The sequence below is a fragment of the Oxyura jamaicensis genome, chromosome 6 (genome assembly GCF_011077185.1).
Source record: "Oxyura jamaicensis isolate SHBP4307 breed ruddy duck chromosome 6, BPBGC_Ojam_1.0, whole genome shotgun sequence".
In the NCBI taxonomy this organism is placed as follows: domain Eukaryota; kingdom Metazoa; phylum Chordata; class Aves; order Anseriformes; family Anatidae; genus Oxyura; species Oxyura jamaicensis.
The window spans coordinates 3,029,549-3,044,385 of record NC_048898.1 but is presented as its reverse complement, the minus strand read 5'-3'; the positions used below and the strand labels follow the sequence as shown (position 1 = coordinate 3,044,385).

The 14,837-nt window shown below is 48.7% G+C and overlaps 1 protein-coding gene and 1 long non-coding RNA gene across 6 annotated transcripts in view; both read right to left on the bottom strand.

Moving 5' to 3' along the window:
- Window positions 1-14,837, bottom strand: part of MICU1 (mitochondrial calcium uptake 1) — a 71,995-nt gene that overhangs the window by 24,774 nt on the left and 32,384 nt on the right. For 4 of the 5 annotated variants that reach the window (XM_035329585.1, XM_035329584.1, XM_035329587.1 and 1 more), the window contains exon 6: window positions 8,660-8,703. In XM_035329585.1, coding sequence (XP_035185476.1) covers window positions 8,660-8,703 — 44 coding nt within the window. Of the gene's footprint in view, window positions 1-2,769; window positions 2,782-8,659; window positions 8,704-14,837 lie in introns of all 5 variants that reach the window. The other variant, XM_035329586.1, reaches the window with a different exon arrangement.
- LOC118168890 lies at window positions 10,618-11,204 on the bottom strand. Its single transcript, XR_004751841.1, has 2 exons — window positions 11,079-11,204; window positions 10,618-10,792 (listed from the first exon to the last, which is right to left on the bottom strand). It is a non-coding gene; the product is annotated as an uncharacterized LOC118168890 (long non-coding RNA).

Below are 14,837 nucleotides of genomic sequence, written 5' to 3'. Positions count from 1 at the left end.
GGGATTTTTTGGGGGGGACACCCCTTACTGCTCGTGCACAGAACACGAAGCAGTACACGTGGCGAGTACGCACTGTTAGTGCACGATGCTGGTGCATAGCTTGATACTCGCTGCTTAGCACAGCAGACAGCTCCCCTGCGAGTAAATAACCATAAAAAGGCCTTAAGCAGGTTAAAATATGGAGCCTTTCGGCCCAGATATTCAAAATCGGGGAGAAGCAGGCAGGGCAGGTCCCTCCGTGCTATGAAACGGGGACAGAAAGGGATGTGGGAGAGGATAAGGGGGTTTAGCGTTGGGTTTGACTTCCTTTCTTTCAAGCTAACTTTATAACGTGGGTGTGAAATGCCATTTTACACCCCTCCTGGGATTTTATATCGCTCTTGCATTGCTGATGAAATACACATTTTCGAACTGAGGGTTGTGATGGAAGTCACTACAGCCCAGGAAACCAACCCAAACCTCTTTCAGCAGTGAGGTGTGCATCAGTTGCAGCTCTAGGTAATTTATTATCAAGTCTACAAATTAACACAGGCAAAGGCAAACAGAGCCTGCACGGCAAATGGAGGTGGGTGTTAGAGCACAGGGAGGTGCTTGTAACTTGCCCTCAGCTGATGAATACTGCAGCTCAGGACCTCTCACGAGTGCATTTTAATGAAGAGCTTTTAAAAGCCATCTCCTTCTGGGGTTATTTGTTTATCTGTACGCACAGCGGGGCCCAAATTCACAGCTGGACATAGATGAAGTTGTTCTGCATACATCTTTCCCTCCAAATTTGAATTTGGACACATACGGAATCACAAATTAGGCAGCAAGGATTGCTACGGGTGGTCTCCTGGGACTGGAAAGAGACAGGAGCATTCGCTCCTTGCAGCAAGGCTGTGAATATTCACCACCCTCCAAACAAACGGCACCTGAAACGCAAGGCCAGCATTCTGAACAACCAAGGAAAGAGACACAGACTTCCCAGACCCTTCACAGGCAGCAAAACCAGTCATGCACGGGAGGAACCCCTGCTGGGAAAGCAGGAGGGAATGCCTCTGAAAAGGGACAGTCTACACTGCTGCTCCCCTCCGCTGCGGTGCCACAGTCCTCGGCAGGGTAACAAGGGGAATTAGGGTCGGGCATCCAGTACTCACGGTCTGCTGCTTCAAACGAACCACCGGAGTCTTATTTAAGGTCATTTTTTTGCCATAACGGCTGCTTAGGAATAGCTCCTTCAGAGTAATATTTGGTCTTTGTTGACCACACATTGACAATTTATTCAAGTTGCCCCAAATCTCTCATAACTAGGAACTTAAAGGAGGCCTCATCTGCAAGCGCGGACTGTTGTTCACGCAGGGGAAAAGAAAAAAACCCCTCAGTGCTGAAGACAAGCCTCTGCAGCCCATAGATTTTCTACCAAAAACCACAGGAGATGAAGCTCTTCTGCTCCTGCCGCTCGCACGACGGCGGCACGGCTTACCCAGCCCTCCTGGCCTCCTCGCTGCGCTCATTAGGAGCGGGAAGATCTCGCCAGGAACGACAGGCCTTGCTGCTTTCCTACAGCTGCCTCAGCCCTCTCTTCGATTCTGCCCCAAACAGAGCTGTCTTTTCCAAGTTCCTCTCTCTAAGTCAAATAATCCAAGCCGAGGAGGTGCAGCGCTCGGGTTGCTTGCACAACAGCAGTTTCCCCACGCTGCTGCAGCCCAGGGCTATTTTTATTTCACCCTCACACGCTTTTTTCCCCCCGTTAAGCACAAAGGGCAGGCGATGCTCAGGAAATGAAGCCGTGCCCCAGCCCAGACACAAGGTGCCTGGAGGACCACAGCAGCATTTGCCATGGAAATTTGGTGGGGGAGGATTAAAATGAGGTCCCTGGTGTCCCAAACGATGCTTCTGAAATGAGCTGACCTCCGACACCCTTGAATTTAAATGGCTGTTCAGGTCCCCACAGATGGAATCAGGACGCTGCCTTACCGCATCTCAGGCTGCAGTACCCTTAGAAATGTCCTTTGCCACAAACAAATCCAGTGTGAAAGCACGTGGGGAAACAATTCTGCATAGAATGCTTTTCATTTGCCCTCAAATGTTGTGAAATCTATGAAAGCCAGAGGGAAAGTCAGCAAAAACTACATATTTAGGGTACATTTCCCTCTTTAATTACTAACACTAGAAGATCTTCCCTCTGCTTCCTAGATCCTCTTCCCAGAAACCCTTGTATGAACATCTAAGTATCTTCCTGATGAAGTGTTTCTGAACACAGTTCACCCTATATAGTTCTGTAGCTTTGAAAACCTCAGGCAAGCTGGCAAAAATCACCTTCCCCAAATCCACACATATTCAAGTACCAGACATTTCCCTCAAGCTTTTTACAGGCTTTGGCCAGGGCGATGCCTGTCCTTTCTCACAAAATAAAAACAATTCCACGGCTTCAGGCAAAAAATGTCATTTTCCAACACAGACAGCCCGCTGCTGCCTAATAAAACTGGAAACACGTCAGAGGCCTCAAAAGGCAGGAAGAAAACAGGAGGACAGGAAGATACACCTCAGAGCATTGCTCGAAGATGCTTCCATTAGTACCAAAAGTTACCCTGAGGACTGTGTTCTGAGCAGCCCAGGCTGGAGAATTGGCCGTAAATCCTTCAGGCCACGTATTGAGAATGCCTTCAGGATTATTTCTTAAAGGAGCAGGGAAAAGGGGTCGGCATACACTGTCCCTTTTACATGAAGAGTGCGCATCATGAGGTCTGAAGCACAAAGTAATTAAAGCACATGCTGTCTGCTTTGTACCTGCCAGAAATCCTGGTGGAAGGGGAGAGGGTTAGAGAAGGGAAGAAAACGAGGGAACGCTTGGTTACACCAAAACCAACGCATCATCAGAAATAAGACACAAGTATCGCGGACTAGCATCTGGAAGAAACCCCGCTGGATACCTAGAAACCAGAATAAAAGAGCACAGACAGCAACCAGAGCATTTTAGCAGGATCTGCTCAACGAAGCCTGTGAAAACGAGCAAGAGAATTAGTCGGTACAAGACACCAGCAAGTAGAGCTCCATCCATACAAACAGGCCCCAGCCGTTTGGGAGAGGAGGTGGGAAAGGATCAAGTGTTCTGTATGTGGAGGTAAAGCAACACACGTCTGTCTGCGGGGATGTTTGTGTGCCGTGGTTTACCTATGTTAAATGGAACTAAGTGTTCTCTTTGATTTATATATATATATTAAAAAACAAGGGAAGGACCTGCAGGTTAGTGTCCGCACAGGTCCTGGTGAGCCACACGCAGTGGGTGGCAATGAGGATCAGGAAAGTAAACTCAACGCTGCCAAGCAAAGCAGTCGAGGACCACATTTGGCTGGGAGAAGAAAGCTAACGAGCCAAGAAACCCCCAAACACGGGCAGCGGTGTCAGCAAGGTGGAGGAGAAGCACGTCAGTTCAAATCAGAGGTTTGCTGCTATTTCCCAAGATCGGCATCTCTGCTTGCTTTCGCTAAGTGATGGGAAGGAGTGATCTTCCACCGGCCAGTCACATCGCTCTGGGGGATGGCCGAGAACTCAGGTTCAGGAGAGCGAGGTTATTACCTACGTAACATGTCCTTGCTTGCTATCGAAACACGACTGGCACTACAGAAGATCGGAAGGCAAAGAAATTTAAAAGCAGGAAATCTGAAATTAGACGCTGATGTTTTGCATGGACGACAGAGCAGGATCGGTGAAAGCCTCAAGGCACTTCGGCATCACAGTAACTCAGAGCTCTCATCCAGATTCAGGCTCCTGAATGCAAGCAGGACCTGGAGCTTGTTGGGACTTGGAGCTTGTCTCACGGCAAGCCTGGATCTACAGCAGCTCACGCCACTCTGCCGGGTCCCGTGCCCCAGCCTGAGATCATACACAAAGCGAGGGACCCCAGAAATTCCAGCTAATGAATAAAGGCCCTTTTTTATTCTACGCTTTCAAGATCAGCAGCAAGATCCTTCAACCCACCGGAAAAACCTGTACTAAGGATGATCCATCTTCCTCCAGTCCTTTCTGGAAGGATTCTTCCTGGCACCTGAGATGCTCTTTAAATCACCTGGCATGAAATCTTCCTCTTGTATTAATTCCCAGCAGCCCTAAAAGGCTCACTTTCAGGACAACTCCTTCCTGGACCCACAGCTGCAGTTACAGGGCCTTGTTCAGGCTAAGCCTCGTACTAGCCCCTTACACAAGCCTGCCCACCTGCCTAAGGGACTGAGCTATGAGCAGAGAGGCTCTTCATGGTGGCAGTGACTTTCAGATGTTTCAGCGGTCCTTACCTGATTCTCCTCTCCTTATACTTCAAGCTCAATGAGAACAGAGGATAATCGACGTGGAAACACGTGTACTTTGAACAAATAGCCAAAATAAAACAGAAGACAAACTTACAAGGTAAGCGAGCAGCCAGAACATCTAGACATGCTTAGAAACTGAGCACCTTCCCTTGTGTGAAGTGGTGAGGACTGAAACGGATGTCTGCAGGCTACTGGCAACCCTACCGCCTCCGGTAGGGCCTGAATTCTTGCTGACCAGGGAGGGGAAATTTCTGCAAGGAATAGGCACGGAAATCAAGTACTTGCCCTTCGCTTCATTTTGTTGTGCTGTGTGTTACTCTAGGGCATCCCAAAACATCTAGGGATGTAAATTCAACTGCTGGCAGGAAATACTTAATTCATAAGGTTAATTAGAGGGCAGTGAAAGCCTCTATTACTTCCCGCAGCAGCGGTAGCATGAAGGCAAGCTGTTGCTGGTATCTCAGGGGCTTTTGTTCATATTAAGCAGCAGCAAGGCATTTTCCCATCAGGAGAACTGAAAGGGCAAGTCACGTTTACTCAATACTAAAACTAATAAGCCAGCTAGGTTTTTCCTATGCTGCGCCTCCACCACATCCATTTTCTTCCTCCACTCACCCCTTCAGCTCTGGCCGTGCTGCTGAAAGCTCCCTGCTGTGGCTCAGCAGGGTGGGGACCGCAGCAAGCAGCGGCTCCTCCATCGGCACAGGTGGCAGACAGGGCACGGCTTCGCTGCGAACAAGGTGGACGTGCAGCTCCCTTCAGACAGACGCTGCTCACAGCGGCACTTCAGAAGATGAAGCTTGTCAATCATCAACGCGGGAGCCAAGGGAACGTCAAGTACCAGTGCGTGAAGAAGGACATTTTTAAACAACCCCCCTACTGCAACGTGTGTAACACCAGAGAAGCTTCCGCCACACGATGGGTGCTATGAGGCTTGTGTTTAGTAACGTGAGAGCTTGTTCATCACTAGCACCTTGCGAAGCAAGGATGCGAGCAATTAGTGGTGAACCAGTGCAACACATCGATTTTAAAGCCTGATGCAGGAAGAAAACCTCCACGTCACTTCCAAACCGCTCCGAAGCCCTGATGAACATGACACAACGAGGGGAGCAGCACGTGTAATTAAACAGGACTTCGCTCTGAACAATGGGGACGCCTGTCAAGACGGTACAACAGCAGGGACAAGAGATTGCTGCTGCAGCACTGATGAGCACGGTGCTTTGCTGATGGGTTAAGGAAAGCATTTGCTTTCCCGCAGCCAGACTGCAAGAAGAAGAAACAGTTTAAAAGATGAACAGCTGCAGTCTGAGCACCTTAACTTCACGGCATCCGAAGCTGCAAGTTAGATTTTGCCTGGTCTCACATCAGCCTTTTCACTAAAACTATCACCAGCCTCCGTGCCTATCACGGGGAGGTACTTAAGCGGTGTTCAGGCTTAGTATGAACGCCCTGAAATGTTGACAAACCGATTTATTTCTCCCTCCCGCTGAATGAACTGTGATCAATACCTCTTCTCCTCTCGTTTCCTGAGGCTTGCTTGCCTGGGGGTGAAAGAAGCAAACCAAAACGGAGCCAGGGACGGCGCTGCCTCCCTGAGCATGCAGCATTTCAAAGAAAACTGACTTCACGTAGGCAAACAGATCTGACCCAGGATTTTCACTGGAGGAACGTCTCTTGGATTTTCGGTCTCATAACGAGTGAAGGAAAACCATCCAGGCTCAGATTACAGGAGCACAGCTCCCGTTAATAAGGCAGTAACATTTACCTCCCTCTCCAGCTGCTCTCTGAATTATCACTAAAAAGGAGCAGGAAGAGGGGGAAAAAAAAGAGGCCTTGTAGTCTCAGCATAGCATTCAATCCCACGCCCAGCAAGATGCTTCAGGAGCCCCACACAATTACAGAAGAGGCACCAGAAAATCCCTGAAATCCCTGAAAATCCTTTGGCAAGACCAGTCCCACCCACTGCGCAGCAGCCACTCGGTTTTCTGACTGTAATTTTAAGTAAATGAAACTTGTGCTGTGAAAGGAGCAGCTCGTACCTGTACCCTAATGAAAGTAAAACGTAACCGGCTGCACAGCTGTTTCTGTTCATTTATAGAAGACAGAGCCGCAGCTGGGGAAAGGCATCTCCAGGTAGAGGAAGGAGGCTTTGCCTCCCAGGAGGAATAAGCAGGTGGAGACAGGCAAGGAGGAAGAGATACAGAAGGATTTTTATCCTTCGGGTGCCGCTATGCGACCCAAACTTGGATGAGGAGGGTCAGTCTCGCAGCACCTCAGGTGGTGCTTGACTGAGTAAAGGCTGTTTGCTTTCAGCCGAAGCCCAAAGCAAGCAATAAAGCGAGGAGAAGATGCTATCAGACACATCAATCCACTGTCAGCTTCTTCCTTCCCCAAGGGAGAGCCAAGGCAATTTTTTTTCACGCTCTCCTCACATTCCTGCCTCACCTGGACATTACCACGAGGCGAACAGCCAGCGGCAGACTCAGCCAGTCCCAAGGCAGCTGTAAGCAGCCAGCCAGCCCAACGAGAACCTCCATTTCTTCGCTTCCCACAGAGCAAGCTGCTTCCAGGATGTTATTAGACCATGGAAAAATAGGTCCTGGGAGAAGATAAGGAAGTCTGCTGCAGTACCCTGAGCCTGCTGCCTCACTTTCCGACTCCCCAGATCAGAGCCTGGGCATGTCCAAGCGCAGCTCTGACACCTCCAGGTCGTATAGAACCATTCCACTTGTCTCCAGCTCAGAGAGGAAGACGGTTAGTGTGTAAGGCTATGGGGGCACAGGGCTCCACCCTTCCGAGATGTTCACCCCGCCGAAAGGCAACAAACAGCCTGGGAGCAGGGCTGACGATGCCCAGCCAAGCACAGCGCCCCAACACCAGTGGGGTTCTCCGCAGGAACTGCGTCCATCACCCCGATGCGGTCGTGATTCAAGCCCTCGGTGCTGAGACACACAAGAACAAGAAGCTGAGTCCAAACTGTTTGCCTTGATCTTGTCCCCAGTACGATAAGAACTGATGGCGGGGTGCTCAGGAACAGAAGAACTATTAGCGAAAAAAAAAAAGCGTGGCTTTCAGCTTTCCTGCCCTACAAACAAATCTTGCTTATGTAAAGCCTCAGGGAGGAACATGATAGCTTGACAAGATAAAACGATGCGAGCGAGCTGCTGTAAAGCAGCCACAGAACAGAGAAACTTTTGGTACCTTGCAAAGAAAATATGTACTTTATTTTTTGGAAGCTTGAAAAGCAGATACAGTGGTTGTGGCGGTGGGGAAGAAAAGAAGCATTTATGATTGTTTTTTTTTTGGCATCCAAACCAGCTGCCAAACCACCGCCTTCCAAGTGCCTGTTTTCCACGCAAAATCTTGCTTTGCTGCCTGGGCAAGCAGAACACTTGCACACCGCAGGTGACAGGGACCTCAGGTGTTTCTTTCTTTACCTTTCCCTACTAAAGGGAGGAAGACAGGGAACTGCAGGCGTTCAGCCCTTGCTGCATTGCATGTAAATCTTGAAAGCCAAGTTTCTTTATCGAAGCTTTCGGGAAGCACCTGACCTGTCAGGTACATCGCCGCAGCAAGGAGGGGATCAGGTGCTGACTTTCGCTTCGGGAAAACCCAGGTTTGATTTCCAGATGATGCAGAGGAAAAGAAAACATTGCTGAAAGCTGCAGTACCAGTCCGTGCCCACGGTGACACAGTGGAAAATGAACCCGCAGTCATCTGTGGCAAGTCGATACGGGCTGGTAGTCCTGGGGCATGAGCTACCTCCGTACCAGTGGGGTTTAGGGTGTGTTGATCGGGTCTCCCATTTGCATAACAACAGGTGGGATGCTACGCGCCCCGTTTACACAGACAGCACTACATCAGAGCATGCTCAGCATTTGACCAACACGCATCGTGACACACAAACATCCCGAACAGCTGTGTACCGCTGCAGAAAGGACCTAGGGTTCAAAAGGGGAATGAAGTGAGGGTATTTGATGGGGTAGAAATACATGCTTGGGATGCAGAAAGAACCAAGCGTCTCCAGGAAACTGGAGACAAGCCTGGAAGGGAAGAGTCAAGTAAGTTTTCCCTGAAAATGCGTAGCTTATGGGGCTCTCGGTCACAAGGCAGCAGTGAGGAAATGTGATTACAACACATAATTTCCTGGCGTACCAGTACTTAAAAGAGGCAGAAACATTTTGGTTGTAAACACTGAGTGAAGTTCCCGTTCATAAAAACATCTCATTCACTGTCATTATATAAAAACACTGCGATGCTACTAAACAGAAAACCTAGACGACAGCACTTGAATTTACACCTATGTGGAGGTAACGAAGGGCTCTAGGTTACAAAGGCTATCGAATAATATGCATTTGGTCTGACGTGCTCACCTTCCCATCATAGCGCTTCACTATGAACTGATCCAGCCCCAGATCTGAAAGAGAAAAAAAAAAAACTACTTTTAAAAAATGGTCTTGGAACATAAAAGCAAGCATTTCTTGGGCTTTCTGGTTCAACAGGGTTAGAAAGTAAACCAGCGTGAACAGTATCACTAGGAAGTACAAGGTGAAAGAAACGTTTTAGTTCCTTGCACATAGCGTTCTGATCACAAAAGACAAATTCATAGCACCAGAAAATCCTCATCTAGCAGGGACAACAGCAGCACAGCTGCCAGCACCTCTTTCAAGTCTGAAATACTCACCTCAGACAGATTTCTGCTGTGGTAACAGGCAAAGATCTTGCCCATGATGCCGCAGCTAAATGCACGTTGATAGAACTTTTGTTTTCAGTAACATTTTCTTTGAATGGTTCACAAATGGAAAAACTGAATTGTTTCCAGAACTGGGAGTTCTTCATATAGATCCAAACCTTGTTTGTATTTTCCTATCAAATTGCTCATAAGTAGTCAGGTGAAGAGATGCAACTGCATTCGTGAGTGCTTTAGCTAGAAGGGTATTTTGGAGAGAGGTTATTGGTACTAGTAAATTCAATCTCATATCATCACCGAAGTATTTCTTCCTGCCCCTGTTTGGGGAAAAAAAAGCATTTGCGGAGTTAAGGAGCAGAGCCCTCCATCTAATCAGCCGTGCCCAGAAGGCTGCACACGTACTGATTAATGCACAGATGAGCAAGATCACAAAAACATCAGAAAGATTAATTATTTGAGCTTTGCAATACCAATTCAGGAAGATGCATCCTGAGAAGAGATTAAGCAGAGCTCTAACCGAGCTCTCCCAGTAATTCGAGAGCACAAGGGCCAATTTTCAGTTCTCTGAAGAATAAAACCCCGAGGAACAGCCACATCCCCTGCATTTTCTGCCACTGCTTATGATAATTATCGCTTGCTCGCTTCAATTTAAATTAGAAAAAAGATGGAAAAACTAAATAAAGCCTCTTCTATCTCATTCGGAGGAGCAGTGAGCAGCCTGCTGCATCACCTGCGTGTGAAGGAGGATAATAAAACACTTCTCATCTATTGAAAAGGTTCGTAACGGGTACAGTGCAGAAAATGGAGTCACTCATCACTCCAGGGTGACCTCCTCAACCCTTCTGAACCAAAGCAGCTAGAACTCCCCCATCACCAATTTCAGAGGTCGAGACAGCTGCCAGAGGGCTTTCTGCGCTTGTTCAGGCCAGGAAGCACCTTCTCACCATTCTGCATGCCTGGCAACGGCCAGAAAATTGCATATTCAAGCACTTCCCGAGTTTAATCTTTTCTTCGGAAGAATTTTGTTCCTCCTCCAGGAGGTGTGCATAAATGCAGTAGGATGTATATTGCCACGGTTCGAGGCAGGTCTTGCTTAATCAGGTGTGCTTATTTTGCTAGATGCTACCCTAAAACAGATCCCTGGCGGGCCAGCATTGTATACGTACTCAGAGAATGCTAAAAAATGACATAGGTTAAAAACAGCAACAGAAGGTACACGTTCGTGGCAAAACCCCTCAAACTGGACACTATTAGGAACACAGACAGCTTTCAAAGACGACCCAAAATGAATGGATGACCATGGAGATGAACGGGAAGAAAAGATGAACGTGTTTTCTTTGACATATACACAGGTATTTGCAGGATCGTACAGGAAGTTACTAAAAACAGCCAAATAACACCTACAAAGCCCCAAAACGCAGCACAGAAATGTGCCACTTTTGCTGCCCTATTCCATGTCGCTGTATCAGCACGCCCTGGAAGACAGCACTACATACCGCCAGCACAGGAATGTCAGCCCATGTGAGTGTTTTATGCTCATCCTGACTCCCAGCTACGCACAATATCCCTTCCCTGCTGCATTACCTAAGCTCTGCGCTTCGTCTATAAAATTCCCCTTGCAATAGCTCCTGACTTTTTTTGTACAGGTTTAGCTACGTGTTCTTCCGCAAGTCCTGAACCTTACAAGTGAACAAAAGGAAACCAAACACGCCTGATACCCGTGTTCTTCCTTCTTTACATTACATACACAAAACCAAAAGGCTTTTCCCCAAAGGCTTTCACAGCAGGGATTCGAGGTACGCATAAGGTTGGAAAGCTGACGTGGCAGCCAGCAAAATGGAAGCGCTGCACGAAAGGCGACCATCAGATCTGAACAAGGAAAGCAAAGAACATTAGTTATTATCTTTCTGTTGTTCAAAAGGCGGCGTGCTAAGTTAAAACCACTGCAGGATTCCGTAAACGACACGCAGGCTGGGTTCATAAAGCAAGTGCCCCCCGGCTGGGCTGCTACTGAGGAGCTGCAGGAGCACAAGCTAATGGGCACGCTTCGCAGCAGAAGAGCTTTTCCAGCACGCGCTACGAAGCAGGGGCTGAAGTGCCACTCTCCCAGAAGAGGATTAAAGGATTTCTTCCAGGAGATGACAACGAGAGCCAGAAGTTGTTTCAGGGGGGTGCCTGTCGTTAAACGCCCCTGCCGCTGGAAGGCAGGGCAAGGCGCACCGCCAAGGTGCAAGGTGCACCCTCTGCCATCGGGAGCCTCTCGAGCTCAGCCCCAGCGCTCGTTTCGAGTGACACAGCCTCTGCACAACGCACAGAAAACACCGGGAGCACCCAAGGCACGAGATGGAGAACAATTTTTTGGTACGAAGCCTTCAGCAAGCCATTCAGCCGAGGTAATGGACTCGAACTCTACGAAGAGAAATGAAACAGCTCCTTAGCACATTGCCCAAAACGCACAGCATCGCTTGAACACGAGCCCAGTATGAACTCATTTTGCAGGCTGAGATTTCTCCTGCAAAGTCATCCCATGCCAAAGCCCAGACCACAGCCTTCCTCAGCGTGATCTCATTACAGCTCCTTCAGCCTCCTGCAGGAAGCCAACCCAGAGCTGTGTCCTATCCTGAAATGCATCTTGTATTTCCATCAAACGCCACGCCACGCCTTTCACCACGTACCCAGATAATCAGCGCTCCTTTTGCTTACCCAGCCACAGGTTTTGCAGCAGCCTGAATGACTTGTAATGATTTCCAAATTCCCCTGCCATAGCCTGCTTATTTGTAGTCTTTAAGTACCACTTTCATTACTGCTACAAATTCTGACAGCACCTAAAACAATCAGGAGCTGCCATGGAGAAGCCAAAGGTGTGGCATCACCAGTAAGTGGTGACTGCCACCACCCCATCACCAATATTAGGAATACAGGACTCCATTCTCAGCCGTTTGCTGGTAGTTTCACAGCACTAAAAATAAAAATGTTTCCAAATAAATCCAAACGACTTACGCTCTCTGCCTGCCACGCCGGGGGAAAGAGGCCAGTCAACAGCAGAGCCGTCGTCCTCTGCGTGCTTGCTTCTTTCATTTGGAGGCAGGAGGGATGGTTCAGAGAAAAGGAAATAGATATAAAGGGAAAAAACCACCGAACAACCTGCTGCTACTCTAGTTCAGCTCTAATAAAAACCTAAAGTCAAATGCTTGCTGAGTTTGAATTGATTAACGAAAATGCAGGTTCCACAGGTCCACTCAAAGCCAACTAATTACCTGCTACATACCTAACAGTTACTAAGCTCTTCGTGTTACCTTGGAAAGAAAGCTGTAGGCAGCAGTTTATAGATTGAAGCTCTAAAACTTGTTTAACAAACGAGCTTCCAGAAGAACGATTAATGTTATGCCAAGGAAACAGTTCAGATGAATTAGAAACCATCCTGATTTCCTCTGGGATGCCAACGGTTCTCCACTGCGATGGAATAACCTTTTCAACTCCCTCCAGGCCTTATACCTTTGTCAGATTTTCCACATTGCTTGGGTAACGTTTACGCGAGTGCTTTTCCTTTCCCCCTGGTTATTTGGGCACAGACTTTTTCTTGCAAGGGGATAAGCAAGAGGGCCAATTAAGGACCAAGGAGCCTGCCAGCCGTGCACATACAACATGCTTCGTTAGGGAAGGAGAAAACGCTGGACTGAGTTTTCCCATCCAAAGCTAGAAGCCAGCTTTGTGTTTCGTAGGAGTACGAGGGCTCAGAGACGATCCTGGCCTAAGAAGGGTATTTCTGCAGCAAAAACAAGCACGCCGCTCTTGCAAAGGGCTGCCAGGAGCCAAGCGCCCCGGCAGGAATCAAAACCCAGACAAATAACCACCACAGCTGAGTGTGAATGATGTTGAGGGAAATGAGAGACATTGCTCGGCTTCCAAAGAGGGACAGCATAGACAACGGAGCTCCCCAAGCTCGGCTCCAGACTGACGTGAAAGCTGCTACAATGAACAAACACGTTCCTGGCATCGCTGGCCAGCTTCGCAGCCCTCTGAGGAAGCCAAGGAGCAACAGTTTGTAGCGGAGATCGCAGAGACCTCCACCCCCTGGTGCTGTGTCTGTCACTGGCAGCCCCTGGGCAGCCCCTGCACTCACCTGTTCACCCTCCTGCTCCGGAGGCAGCCACCGAGTCACCTCGCGCTCGCATCCTTCCCCTGCAGACCTCTCCAGTACCGGAGGAAAACACAGACCTAAGTCTCCAGCAACAAGCCAGAGGGCAAATTCAGGGCTCCTAGATTCCTTCTGAGGCTTAGAGATCCTAGTTGCACGCATTTAGGGCTTTGTGCCAGCCCAGGGAGGCCTTCCCCTCGCCACAAGAGGGGGTGAGCACTCACCACAGCTCACGACTGCTCCTTCCATACAACATCAGGTCCCTGTGTTAGGAACCTGACCCACAGCAACAACCACTCAGCACTGGGGCAACTGAGAAGCCACCTTGTGTTCAGCTGTTCTTTAAGCCCAGGTAGGAAAAACAAACCGTTTAAAAACCTGGGATTAGGCTACACAGTCCGAGTAACACCTTTCCCCTTGCTCTGTGTGGAATTTCAGAGAATTTCTTCCAGTTCAGGCCCTAGAGCTCCATCCTGCCCTATGTACCCACGCTGAAGCACGAGATTTTTGCCATGTGCCAAGCAAAATTAGAAGGTTTTTTTGTGTTATTTTTTTGAAGTCCAGCACCAGGCATTTCATAAGGTGACTACGTACTGCAGTGGTACTATACCTGAGGAGCTATTGCATGAAGCCGAAGTCAAATTATTATTTTTTAACCTACTTTGTTACGTAAACCTACGTATTTGTCACAGATTGCACTCTACAGAGATGTATACACCAGGGTTTGGGCTAACTCGGGACGTTAACAAGGATGGATGAACAGCACCAGTTTGGGTGTAGCATCTCTTTGTTACAGCGTGCTGCTGCAAAACACAAAGCCTTTTTTTTTTTTCTTTTAATCCTTCTCACAAAGACCAAAAACTCCTGGTACTGGCTGGAGCAAGCACCAGGCAGGATGCTCACGCAGCCTGGGAGCCAAGCCACCTCCCGGGTAGAAGAGAAGGTGGGAGGAAAAAGACAGGACTGCAGGGGGCAGCTATCACTGCCCCCACTTCAGCGGTGCTTGGACTTCACAGACAGCACAACAACAACTCTTCTTCAAGCAGCTTCCCAGTCAGATGCCATTCTTCTTGGGCCTGTTCTGGCAGACACTTCCCAGCTGGGCAGGAGCGTGTCAAGCACGGCTTCTGTGCTTGCTTGTGAGCAAACGGGAAGCCAAAGCCAGGGCAGAAAGTTTTACTGAACTGTTAAGAGAAAGCAACCTATGCGAGCTACTGAGTCAGCACTCATTTTCCCCAAACGAACAGAAGAGTCTAAAATCACATTGACACTGAATTGACAAGAAATCAAACTTTCTCATGCACAACCTGTAGAACTTTGTCAGGTGTAAGGCCTCTCTGTAGATCAGCAGTTTTAAACTAAGTGCAGCAGGCTCGCAGATGCCCCCTGTTATTCCACACTGGCAGCTTGTGCGTTGTGAGTCCTTTAAACCTGAGCTGATTAGGAACAGATGAACCCGTGCTGAAGATCCACTGCAGGAAAACACTACGTGATACCTCTCGCAGAAAACCCTGGGGTCAGCAGGGCTGCAGAGGAGTCAGTATTTCAGTTTGAGCGTTAACCTGTGATTACAGCTGGCCGTGCCACCACCTGACGGAGATTTCCAAGGAGTGCCCTGAGATAAAGGCAGGATGCTCCAGCCCCAGCGGAGGGCACACCCGAGTCGTGACTAAGGGAGAAAGCAGCCCCAGCACTTCCTCAATAACCTATGATCCAGATTTTC